The sequence below is a fragment of the Centruroides sculpturatus genome, unplaced genomic scaffold (genome assembly GCF_000671375.1).
Source record: "Centruroides sculpturatus isolate CEXI.00-Female unplaced genomic scaffold, Cexi_2.0 scaffold708, whole genome shotgun sequence".
In the NCBI taxonomy this organism is placed as follows: Eukaryota; Metazoa; Arthropoda; class Arachnida; order Scorpiones; family Buthidae; genus Centruroides; species Centruroides sculpturatus.
The window spans coordinates 30,001-44,220 of record NW_019385156.1 but is presented as its reverse complement, the minus strand read 5'-3'; the positions used below and the strand labels follow the sequence as shown (position 1 = coordinate 44,220).

The 14,220-nt window shown below is 31.7% G+C and overlaps 1 protein-coding gene across 1 annotated transcript in view; it reads right to left on the bottom strand.

Moving 5' to 3' along the window:
- LOC111635553 (gastrula zinc finger protein XlCGF57.1-like) overlaps window positions 1-14,220 on the bottom strand; it is a 66,052-nt gene that overhangs the window by 45,129 nt on the left and 6,703 nt on the right. The window contains exons 2-5 of the mRNA XM_023380544.1: window positions 12,629-12,830; window positions 11,749-11,897; window positions 10,315-11,682; window positions 9,649-10,018 (exon numbers count right to left, since the gene is read on the bottom strand). Of these exons, the coding sequence (XP_023236312.1) occupies window positions 9,649-10,018; window positions 10,315-10,423 (479 nt within the window). The 5' untranslated portion in view covers window positions 10,424-11,682; window positions 11,749-11,897; window positions 12,629-12,830. The remainder of the gene's footprint in view (window positions 1-9,648; window positions 10,019-10,314; window positions 11,683-11,748; window positions 11,898-12,628; window positions 12,831-14,220) is intronic.

The window sequence follows — 14,220 nt, the reverse complement described above, 5'->3', positions numbered from 1 at the left end:
TACAATACTTGTGTTTTTATATGTATGTTATATTCTTTTTTAATGTTTTAGTTGGCTGAAGAGGGGCTTAAGAGCCCGAAACGTGTAAAATTTTCACACGTATCAACTAAATAAAGATGAGAAAACCCGCCAAGTGTCTTAATTTATAACACTTTATTGTGTTAGAAGCATAAACAAATTGTACAGCACGGTTTCATATCATCAAAATATGTGTTTTTGTTGTTTATAACTCCTGTTTTTAGGTATTCGGTATTCGGCCGAATAGTGATTAAATATTCGGTATTCGGCCGAATAGTGAAAAATAGGCCGAATAGGCCGAATATTCGTTACATCACTAGTGAAAATACTTAATTTTTTAAGTTTACTGATGTATTTAGTTTATTTTAATATATTGATATACATTACAAGAACGGAAAATTCTGTATTTGTTTAAATAATTTGACGGATTTCATAAGTTTCTTTTTATAAAGACCCAATGATGGCTTTTATATTACATTCAATATAAACGACGAAATGAGAAAATGGAATAAACTTTTGATAAATAATTTGAACGGAAGGAAAAACGTGGGAAGCAGAATCTGTAAATTCTTGAATTTCAAATTATGAGAACACAATGGCTTTATAAATTATAGCAAGAGTTGCCTAACTTTCCGACTTATATAAGATTTTGTTCTAAATGCATCTTTTTAATTATTAATCATAATAAATACATAAAATTTTATATGGCGTCACGAATTACGAGATTCTGTAATAAATACTTTGTATATTTTTAATTATTATAAAACAACAAAGAACTTAATATTAAGGGTAGAGATGAATTTTATGAAGATCTGTAAATGCTAAAAATAACTAAAATCTTTATTAAAGCCAACTTTACGCTAGATATGACACGTGATTATCCTCTTTCTCTTTGGTGATAAAAGGTCTTGGAGGGAGCTCCAAGACGTTTTATCACAAAAATTTTATACCAATAATGCCTTTTATACGCAAGCTACCGTATAAACTTTCGTGTTGTCATATTAAACGAAATAGACGTCAACACAAACACAGACAACTTCGATACGCACACACATCCATGAAATATTTATAAAACGTTTTTTCACTTTTTTTTTGTGTTCAAGGGACGTCAAAACGTGGCGATTTCAAATGTCGTACAGGGTCAAATTTGACACGATTCCCATACTTTCCCCTGTGATATGCACATAACAGCCAGAATACGTAATACAGGAAAGAGGGAAAGAGTCAGTAAACAATTCCGGGACAAATTGTACCCGAACGATCGAATTTCTCGCCTTAAATTCTAAGTATTGTTATACCCTAAAACGACCCATCAGTGGACAAGCGGTTCCGTTCCCTGTACACTGGATGGGCTGACCATTTGTCGTTTTTTCGGTTTTCTGCATGTTTGTAACGCCTGATAATAAACAGATGCCCTGAAAAGATTTCCCGGAAGGCATCCTACCTACGCAAAATATCAAGTGTTGCGTTTCTGTAACCTAACAAACAAGCAAACACCTGGAAATACAGTAGTGATTAATTGCGAAGCGAAGCAGAAAAATCTAAACAAATCGCAACCACTTAATCCGCTAAAATCGTATTTAAACTGTGGACTCGAGGACACTGAGATTTTTCCCACAATTGTTTTCATGTACTGTACAGTACACTGTCGAGCTGCCTTCTTCCGTAACTTCTTGAAGATAACGCAAGTTCTAGCTTTTTATTTTGTTTCCGTGTTCTCCAGCTTCTCGGCTAAGACCACCCAAATCTTTAAGCAGCTTTCCTCACCCAGGGTACGTCGCGGAATATCATACATATCCCGACGTACGGACATTTTTCATGCCATTTCGGACAATTATTGTAAGCTTTTTATTGTTTATAATAAATGTTTCGTAGCCCAAACTACTACATATTTACCCACATCATTCATTTACCCTGATTGGGGGACGAATTATCTAACCATAGCCTTTAATTTGTAAGGTGACCCATTGACTTAATATAAGCAAACATATTAATTTTAGGTGTTAATAACGAGTTGTATATACAAAGCGTGTTCCACAAGTTTAAATACAGAGGAATTATGTTGAGTATTAATTATTTTGTTAAAAATAAAAACATGGTTTTGAGTAAGGAAGAATTAACTAACGTTATTTTCATGGGAAACACACACGCTAACACAGAGACGACGATACCACAACGAAAGTAAATGGCTCTTGTTTAAATTATTTTAGTACAAATGAAGTTTTGTCAATAAAACATCGAATTTCTGAACTAAATTGTATTCAATAATTTCAAATTTAAAGAATTAATTATAATCTCTCGTCTTAGATACACGAAACGACACAGAAACATTATGATACAGACCAATTATCGAATGATCAATAGTTCATAGAAAAAATGCTCAGTCTGAGCGTATTAATGGCTGTCATTAGACGAAGAATTCAGAATGGTTCTATATTTTTAACCAGGAATTATCCTGTTAATTACGAAGAAACTTATTTACTCGGATTATCGAATTAAACAAATACATGTGTGTATAATATATGCGATTAATAAATATTAAAACAATGGGTGATGGTTAAATAAGTTAAGTTATTGATATTATTTCATTCTAATAGTCGATTGTGAGTTCACTCATCAACACATTTATAAACTTACCTGGGAGCAAGATGGACTTTCCTCTCCCGCGTGGAACCTTCTGATGTGTTTGTTTAAGGAACGTACTGTTGCAAAAATTACAAGTAAATGGCCGTTCTCTGCTGTGAGTTCTCAAGTGGATTTTTAAAGCACATAAATTTTCATAAGGTTTTCTGCAAATGTGACATATACGGCTTTGTATCTTCGGATCATCTGCTGGAATCTAATTATTCATTGAGTTTTCAATTAAATATTTACAATATATAACAGACGAAACGCATATCTTTAAATGCGAATACTTCATGCCAATTATTTATTTAAAATGTCGTTAATCGATTTTCACGATTTATTTCATTGTAATGTCGGAATTTTACTAAACTATATGTATAGGAAATTATTTTATAAAAATACAGTTTACAAGGTGTTGCTCAGTAATATTGTTAATTTTATTACTGATGTTAGCAATTACGCACAATCGAACAAGTCTTATTGACTCTAAGCTGAATTCAATCTTAATAATATTATTTGTATTATTAACAAAATAACAACATGAAGTAATTTAATAACACCGTAAACAATAAAGAAGACGTTTATGGTGTTCCTACTTTATAAAAACTTGATATTTACTTTACATAAAATCTCTTGAGGATGCTTTCTGTTCACGTGTCGTTCTAAATTCTTTTTCCACTTAAAGCTCCATCCCACAACCTGTGTAATTGCACTTGAATGGTCTTTCATCCGAATGCGATAGCAAGTGCCGTCTTAAATTGGTTTCATCCGAAAAATGACGTTCGCAGATATTGCATTTAAACGGCTTCTCATCTGTGTGAATCCGCATGTGTCTCTGTAAATTTTGTTTTGTTGAAAATGTTTTACCACAAGTCGGGCATTGAGGTTATCCGTCCTTTTAAAAAATTACGTTGAGTAAAAATAAATAATTAGTAAAAATTTAAATCTAAATTAATTATGGTAATATAAATAATTATCACGCATTGAAATATTATGCTAAAATCTGTAATATGTACTCTAGGCACGTTACGAGATTAAAATTGAAGGTATCCTGTCAAAAATTTTTGAAAATCATTGCCAAATTGAAAGTGTTTGACAAAATAAAGGTTTTACTCACCATTTCTATTGTTAATTAATTTAATTTAAATAGTAACTGCTGTAAATTTAGTCTTTTAAATTGAATGTAAACATTTCGGAGAATGAAAACAACAATGCCGAGAAATAATAATTTATAATTTTATTGTTGTTCGAAAGTGCTTAATTAAATGCGCATGATTTGAACACAAGAATACCGTAATTAGAAACACAGAGATATAATTGTATCTTACTCCCGTTTTCTCCTGTGACATTTCGCTGTCACATTTATATTATTAGTCATATTTTCAAATGTATAATAAAAAGTAGTTTTAAAATCATATTTTATGCATTTTGGCATTTCACTCTCTTGACGTAAAAAACGAGTTTTGGTTTATCACTTTTGGATTTTTGTAGACGATCACTTTGAAGTTTTCCCAGGAAGGATATATAAAGACAATCACAATTAGAAAGGCTTTTAACGAAGCCTTAAACGGAAAAATTAGTTGTACAGACTGCATCCTNTGATAATCTCTAATAATACAGAATTTTAATCACAAAAAAGTAAATTAATAAGAGAATCATTCATAGAAATTATATTTCTTACAATTAATATTCTCATTCATATCGACGAGTAATTTTTATTATACATTTGAAAATATGACGAAAATCTGAACGTGATGAATAAAATATATAAAATCAGCCAAAAGTCTCATGAGAAAACAGGAATAAAATGCAATTATATCTCTGGTTTCCAACTATTATTGTGCTTAAATCAGGCGCATTTAATTATTTTCGGATAATAATAAAATTCTATAACATTATTTCTGTGCATTGTTGTTTTTATTTTCGGCAAAATTTCTACAATAAAATTACTATTTGAATTAAATTGATTATAATCATTAATAGTGAGAATAACCGTTATTTTGTCAAACACTTAATTTGTTTTTTAAAAATTTCTAACATGACAAGTTGAATTTTAATCTGGTATCGTACTGAAAGTACTGTACATATATAAAGTACTGTAGATATACATATATAGATTTCACCATAACATTGTAATATACGATTATCATTTATATTACAATAAATAATTTCTATGTAATTTTTTCACTAATTATTTATTTTTACTGAACAAAAATTTTCCGATACTCAAATTGCAATTTGACACGGAAACTGAAAGTGCATTCGAATGCACTCGATCAAAAAGTTCTACATATTCTGACGGCATTATTGTAAAGAATGACCGACTCATCTACCTAAGTGCTATTTGCAAATGTTTTGTAAAGATTATCCAATAATCTTTGCAAAACATTTTACCTATAAATTGCTTCATAAAAGTATATTTATATGTATAAATTATATAATTTGTAATAGTATTTGTGCTCATTGGTAATATTTGTAAGCGGCGGAAAGCAATTCGTGTGTATGGTGTGACGCAGTTGTGAGAGCCCAATTGTATTTAACTATAAACTTTTGCAAAATTATATAAACCAAATAAATAACGTTTTAAAATTTTTATTAAACGCTAAGAAACTATATAAATTTTTCTCAACAATTAATAAAAAGATGAAAGGATATGACTGCGTTATTTACCGCATTCACTTCCTTTCAAACACATCTTCGGTATGGTCACCAGGAACTTCAGCCGAAATTCGTCTATTTGCCACAACCTATAACATTACCAAAAAGGACAATAGAAAAAACGAGGATCCTCCCAATAAAAGGGAGGGATCGATGACGATGGTAATCCGTCATCATCGAAAGTTCGGCCTCGCCAGAGTTGCACTAGCGCTCGGCTACCTTACCGACACCGAAGATTTTTAAGTGACTTTCCTCCCTCTGACGACCCTCCCATCACCTGAATAGTCCGAATATCAAGATATCAAAACCTTGCCAAATATACCGAGTCCTTCCAGAGCCATCCATCGAAACTTCCAAATCACCAATTTGACGTGTCGTCAATTAAAGTCCTCAACCCGATTGGGAACGAAGCGCATCCTCAGATCCTCTACAATGTATTTATCCGTCCGATAATTTATGTAAACTCGCGGACGGATACACAATGTACTAGCCTTCTAAAGGGATCGCCCAAATGTTCAACCTTCCAATTGAAAAAAGCCTATGTTTATCCTAATTGTAAATAGCTTATAGTTAATAAACGGATATTTGTTATTGTTAAAATTGTTTGGTGATTCTTAAGTGCCGACCCGGCGGTCCAGAACTTNTATTATAAACGATTTCTTTACGTTGTAATTGTGCTTTTTCGAAAAGAATTTCTGCACTGTAACACGGATCAAATTCTTTTTTATTCCTCTCATTTAGGGGAAGGTGGTGCAAGATGGGGTCGTGGGGGAAGACGGGGACGTCTGTTTATTTGTGGTTAATCGCCTGGAAACATTTACAAAATGGGAGAGACGTTACCCATAATAAATTCATCAGTGTAATTAATAATCTATGATAATCTCTAATAATACAGAATTTTAATCACAAAAAAAGTAAATTAATAAGAGAATCATTCATCGAAATTATATTTCTTACCATTAATATTCTCATTCATATCGACGAGTAATTTTTATTATACATTTGAAAAAATGACGAATAATCTGAACGTGATGAATAAAATATATAAAATCAGCCAAAAGTCTCATGAGAAAACAGGAATAAAATGCAATTATATCTCTGGTTTCCAATTATTATTGTGCTTAAATCAGGCGCATTTAATTATTCTCTGATAATAATAAAATTCTATAACATTATTTCTGTGCATTGTTGTTTTCATTTTCGGCAAAATTTCTATAAATTACTATTTGAATTAAATTAATTAAAATCATTAATGGTGAGTACATAACCGTTATTTTGTGTAACACTTTTAATTTGGCAATGTCTTTTTAAAAATTCCTAACAGGACACTTTCAATTTTAATCTGGTATCGTACCTAAAGTACGTNATGTTTATCCTAATTGTAAATAGCTTATAGTTAATAAACGGATATTTGTTATTGTTAAAATTGTTTGGTGATTCTTAAGTGCCGACCCGGCGGTCCAGAACTTGTGATTGCTTTTAACCATAATAAATCCATCGCAGTGGTTTTTAACTTTAGTAGCTAATTTTTGTCATCGTGTTCTTTGTCATCAAGCACCTACTAGTACTGTACGTGTAGTTTGTTTAACCTTTAATATTTTTAAGCAAAACAAAAAAAACCCAAATGAGTTTTTCTTCATACATTTTATATCCTTGAAACATTTTTAAGTATGAAAATTCAATTTCTAGGAAAACTTCTAGAACTAACGTTCTTCAACATTAAAAATTGTTAATAAAAATGTTTAATGGCTACAACCCATATTTTAAAGTTACAAAGCACTGTGCGTTGTAAGGGGCCGTCCATAAATTACGTAAGGGCGATTTCGGCCATTCTAGACCCCCACCCACCCCTGTGTAAGAAAAAGTAATATTTTCTTTTTATCCCCCCTCCCCTTCCTATCTTACGTAATATTTTGGCATGATTTTATAGAAAGATTTTAAATTAACCAAAAAAATGTTTTTAATGAAACCCTAAACACATTAGGTCCAAAATATATAATTATTAACTAGTTAATTAATATGTACTAATATTTATAAAAGACTTTATGTGAACACATTTTAAAATATAAAAATTTAATGAATTCGAATGAACAATTTATTTTAAGAACTTTATTTTTTAATTATTAACAATATTATTATTATTATCATCATCATTAATCAACGTCATTATAATTGTTTTTATATTAATTTTAATGTTCGCAAAAGACGCAAAAAACTTTGTCAGATCGACTAGCTTGAGCATGTGTAAAAGAAACATCATACAAGATAAAACAAGAGAGAATAGAAAGAAACTATATTCCGTTGCCATATTGATTACATCTTGGCTAAGGCCAAGAAAATAAACTACATGCTGCTAAAATGTGTTAGGTGCACTTGGGGACTAAATAATAAAGCTTATAAAACTCTATATAATGGGGCAATACAACCAATGCTACTTTACGCGGCCTCTGGCTGTGATCATGTAACTAATAAAAGTTCAGTAGCAAGTAAATTACTCTCTCTTCAAAGCCAGTTTGACATCAGAATTTCAAAGTGCGGCAGAACAGTTTTTACTAATGCCTCTCTGATACTAGCGGAGCTTATTCCTTTGCCACTATGTATCGTAGAAAAGGTTCTAAACTACTACATCAGAACTACAAACGTCAAGGCTCAACAACAATCTCTACTCCTATCTACGGCTGTTCATACGCTACCACATTGCAATTACCCTACTATCTCTGATCATCATCCTGTGAACAAGGTTATTTGGTGTCATCTGCTTCCTCCATGGATAATCACGCAGACATTAATATCTTCACAGATGGGTCCAAAAGTTCACTTCTTTTCGGCTCAATTATCTGTATCTTCATCCAAACTGACATATTTTGCCAAAAATATGTTAGAAGGTACAGATACCTCCAACATACCTCCATCTATTAAGCTGAAGAAGATGCCGACTACCAAGCTGTTCAGTGGGCCACTTCACTACCAAACGAAACTCTGTCTATCAACATTTACAGTGATTCTCTGTCTGTCCTAAAAGCTCTATTAAATCCCAATTGCAATAGCAATAAAATCGCATATATCCAGCACCATATTAAAAACCATGTAAATAAGATAACTTCTATATTTGTTCCTGGCTATACTGGCATACTAGGAAATGAAAAAGACGACTTTGAGGCTAAGGACACTGATTTGGACTACATTCGCATCCCTCTCTCACGTAGCAGCCTTAAAAATTATATTCGTAACAACGTTATGCAAAAGTGGAACCAGTAAAAGTAGTTAAGCAGTAAAACTGGTAGAATAACAAGACTTTATTTTCCTAGTGTTGAATGCAGGTTCTCATCACTACTTAGAGATTTAACGTTTGCTACTGCTCAACTACTTACTGAGCATGGTAATTTTAGAAGCTACCAAGCGATGTATAACCGGGCAGAAACTGCTCCTTGCTTTTGTGTACAGAAAACCTAGACACCGTCGACTATATGATCTATCATTGTCCAATTTACGATCAACATACACTTATTCTGAGATTAGAAATTTTTACGCTTGGTTTCGGGTGGCCACGTCCACTCGATAAGCTTGTTCAGAAACCACTATTTCATGCTTTTTACAATGATGTTAAAAAATATGAAAGAAAAGACTATTTATAATTTCTGGTTTTACATTTTAGTTTTCACTGAAAGCCGAATACTAATTTTATGCTTACTTTGTATTATGCATTTTGGTTTATGTATTCTTAGTGTTATACAACCCAAAGGAATGGTGCACTTATTCTAATAAAAAACAAGAGAGAGAAACCACCACACGGCCTTTCTCCCATGACAGAAAATGTGTAGAGCGTAAATCTGCTAGCGTTATTACTCTATCACGTCACACGAGACAACCAGCGTTCTTAATAGAAACCGCCAAATTGAAGCCAAATTCAAAACGCCACCACTCAACGAGATCAAAAAATAAAAATAAGAATATTACGTAAGACGAGATCTATTACCCCCTACCCCTGAGTAAGAAATAGTAAGAAATCCTTTACCCCCACCCACCCCAAAACACCTTACGTAATTTATGGACGGCCCCTAACACCCTCCATCGTATCATGTATTCTTCTCTATTAATCAATTACACATGTACATAAATCAGTAAAATTACACCATGTTAATTCTACGTTGTAGAATCATTTTTTAATCAACGAAACTATTCTTTTTCGGTACATAAAAGCAATTGCTTTATATTCGATATCAAAGTTACAAAATGAAAAAAATAAAACTTCAAAAATTTCTTCTTTTTGTATTAAAAAAAATCTAAATACAAATATTAATAGGAATAAATACGTTTGTAAACATTTTCCTTCATAACGAAGAGCGTTATTCATTATTATTATGACATTTGATAATATGATTATTTAAATTACGTTTAAAACTGAACTTTTTTAAGCAACAAGTACACGAAAATGGCTTTTCCCCTGTATGCACTCGGAGATGCCGAATCAAATTTCCTTTCTGTGCAAAACTCCGTTTGCAATGATCACAGGTAAAGGGTTTTTCTCCGGTGTGAATGTTGACATGGGTACGAAGACTGCTGGATTGATTGAACCGACGATTACAGAATTTGCAAGACAAGAGTCCTTCTCCACTGTGAATCCTTCGATGACATACAAATCCTCGCTTCGAAATGAATATTTTCTTGCAACTATCACATTGATACTTCCCATTCTTTCTCTTCTCAATGTTTAAACCTGTAAAATAGGATAAATAAAAATATTAAAACCAGTGTTTAAAGACCAAAACTCTCAATTTATTCTAAATCAAATATCTAAATTTAAATCACACTGTTTTAAAAGTATTGTTAATGTTTAGGATGCAGATAGAAAATGAATTTTTGTTTTTGTGGTAATTTTCTTTTTTTTAAATTTGAATAAAATGTAAAGGTACTTATACGAAGAAAAACATTACACCAGAAACACTAACTATTCACACGTATTACCCAAACACTAAAACAATATCACAAATTAATAACAAATGTAATTTATACATTTTTTTTCTGCAAACAATTTATAAAAAGTGTATTTTGCAAAAACAAAATATTTGAAAAATAGTTTTAAAATATCTTCATTGATTTTTCTCTTTTTCTTCACTCGCATGAACAATGTTTTCCTTGTTGATATATTCTTGTAATGATTTTACAACACTGGCTTCAATTTTAGTGTTCCGTTAACGACAGAAGTCCAACTTATCCATCGACTATTCTAACAGGAATGTTTTTGATTGACGGGTAGTGAATCTGAAAGCAACAAAAGTCCCAAATGACATCAGATACGAGAATATCGTCACACATTACTTTCTAAGTTAAAATTTAAATATTTCAAAATTAAATTAGTAATTTTAGAAATTCTTCCGTGGACATTCATTTCAGGTCATAAAATTACGGCTCGGTTTAAAACGTGAAAATGGAAGTAATTCAAATTAATTTATTATATAAGTGTCTACTGGAACATATGGTATTAGTAGGACTTATTATAGTTGTGCCGGGTTCTGCGAATTGAGGATACTTATTCAGAAAAAACGATCTTTATTGTTCACTTTTTCAGCTGTACACACGTTGTGTTTCAAACCTCTCGGTCCTTTGTCAGCAGGTTTACTGCCATTACTTGTTAAAACAAGATTTCATAAAATGTTATATTTTCCCGACAATGATACGATTAAAATGACTTAGTTTTTTAGTGGATAATTACATTTAAATTAAAAAAGATCAACGTAAATTTGGTATTATATTTTCAAACAATAAACCTATATAAAATAAATAGATGAACAATACAGATTGTTTTTTCCGAATAAGTTTAAATTCACAGAACTCGGACACCTACTAATACGATATGTCCCAGTAGATACTTACATAATAAATTTTATGATAAAGACACAAAGGCATATGAATGAATTCAAATTAATTTTTCTTATCCAGCAACAGTATCCGTGTATTTCAAATGCTTATATATACTTTTATCTGTGATTTTTAAAAATAAGAAAATTAGGTGTAAATGTATTTTATGAAGAATTAACTTTCCTTCGGTTTTCCTATTTTACAGCTTTCATTGCAGAACTAAGTAATATAAACTGAATCATTTCTTGAAAAGTTTTTTTAATTAAAATTACCTTAGGAAAAAAGTAAAAATCTACTTACTAGTTTAATAAAGTTCAGACAAGAAAGACACAGAAAATACCAGAATACTTGTTACCACAGTCCACGAGAACGAGAATTCCATACATCATCAAATGTTACTTGAGAAGTTTCCTCTTCCTCTTCGTTAAAATCTTTCTTCTGTTTTTCTTTCTTTCTGGTGAAATCGTCAACGAGGTTTTCTCCTTTAATCAAGACTGTTAATTATGTTAAATTTAAAATAATCTACACCCAGATTATCGATTGTCGAAATATAATGGCGACAGTCAAAGGGTGGACAAAAGGACTAACCTGCCTGTGTAGACGAGAATTCCAAATGCTTGCATTCATTTTGTCGTACGGCTGAAATGACAACACAATCTCCACCCTCTCTGTCTTCTGGGACGCAAACAATCGTGGGTTAACAACAGAGTAAAATAAGACTTCTGTCGACTTTTTTTCTGTAACCAAAACAGAAATACGTCACTAGTGACGAGCGAAGATTCGTGCATTACACCTATTTATTTCCAGTTCTTTTTGGTAGCGACGAGTTACGAACCGATCCCAAGACGATGGGAAGTAAACGAACACCAAGAAAACAGCCAAATGAAACGTCTCCTTCGATTTCTTCGTAAAGGATTTAGCTCATCGGAAAACAATTTGAATCTATTCAGTACTTTTCATGAAAACATATTTTGCCCTTTCCCTAACCGAAATCTTCAAAAAATCCAGCAAGTGCATTGCTGGACATCGTTCAACCTAACTGTCAATTTTAAAAAAAGTGGCGCCATCTAATATTTAAAATTTAATGTCTAATTTATTTTTCAGAATTTGTGAGTCTAAAATTCCTGGAAATAATCTTTCATTCATCTTTCATCTTTTAATTAATGTTAAAAAAATAAATTCTCTCGAAAGTATTATAAATAATTATTTTGAATTCAAATATTCACGCACCATCAAAATCGGTGGTAAAATGTGAACAATCCGAGGACAATCCACATTTGAATCCGTAAATTTTAATGATTTTTAATTACGGAATTATTCGATTCATTCTTTTCCATTCTCAAACGGGAGGACCGATCTCTTCAAAATTCAGCAATAATCTTCGTAAGCGAAATTACATTCGGTTTAATACCCGCGTGTGATGTAATATTTCTATCATTTTTCGAAAAGAGTAAACTTTTTAACTCACCCAGTAAAATGTTCTTCTACTTAAAAAGACGAAAGACCGAGAACTTTTCTTTTGTTTCTCCTCGGGAGAATTGGCCTACTCCAAAATAAATAAACAACACAAAATCTATTTCGTCTTCTTTCTAGTCGTCAGTTCAAACGTCTTTTAGCGATTCCGTTGTAACGGAACATTTTCCAAACTGGAAGAAAAACAGTGGCGCCGTCTGTAATTTAATTGAAAGAAATTTTCATTTTTGTAAATATTTTTATCATAAAATTAACCGTCAAATTTTCAATGCCGTTTTACTTTAATACAGTTTATCAGGAATAATATCGTATTAAAACTTCACTACAAATAAATACAGTAGACCCCCCCCATAACGCTTAGATACCTAGATTATCACACGACTTATTGCTAGTGCTGAGCGATTACCTAAAAAATGAAAATCGATTACAGAAATCGATTAGGATCGATTACCACATTTTTAATAATTAAGTTTAATAATTAAGTTTATTAAGTTAGTAAAACACTATTATTTTTACTCGCAGGTTTTACATTTTTATAGAACATTTATTAATTTGTAATTGAAAATTTACACAATATTACAAAACAAACTATATCGAAAAAGAAAGTATATCATTAAACTCAAAGCTACTCATAATAGCAAGTTTCTCAACTCTTTTTGGATGCAATGCACATTGTTTCTTTGTAACAATATTTCCAAGTTTTCAAAAAAGACGTTCTGCATGTACTGAGGTTGCTGGAATACCTAAATATGTAACAGCCAGTTTCGCGAGGTGATAATTGAAATGGGCAAACGTTTACTGCATTGTAACAAGAGGATCAACGTGGTGTGGTATAGTTACAGCTTCTAAGTAAGTTTTAAATGTAGTACAAAAACCTTCTTTAGATTTTATGGGATTTTTTATTTCCTTATGTGACCGTAGACTATTCTCATCTGTGCTTTTAGTGGTTTCACTTAAGGTTTCCACGCAGTCTACTTCATATTTAATCTGCCGGGATAGATAGTTATTGATGAAAGATTTGCATTTACAGCACGTACAGTAGACCCCTATAATTACGGTTCCTATAATTACGATTCCTATAAAACTGCGAAAAAATTGCGACGGTATCCGTAAAAAAGGTAAAAAAAACTCCTATAATTACGTAAAACGTCATCGGGCAGCCGAACTACTTTCTGCCGTCCGTTTAGGCGGGTAAATTGAGTTTAGTTTCGTCTGTACATATAATTATATATAAATTAAGTACTGTACATATAATTATATATAAATTAGGTACTGTATATATAATTATATATTAACTTAATTTATTGTAACTTTATTATACAGTACACCCCCTATAAGATCATAGATACGTTCCATTCTTTAGGAATCCGATTTCTTACGAGTCCTTCCAATCACAGCCCGACACGTGTGAAGTTTACGGACTACGGCTGATTGAAAGGTTTTCTTCCATAAAATTAATCGATTCTAGACTAATCCGACTCAACATTTCCAAAATACGTATATTATTTTTGGGAATAATCCGTATAAACTACGCTATAAACAAAAAATTGTAGGATTACTTACCGAGTGTGCACCATTCGACATCGC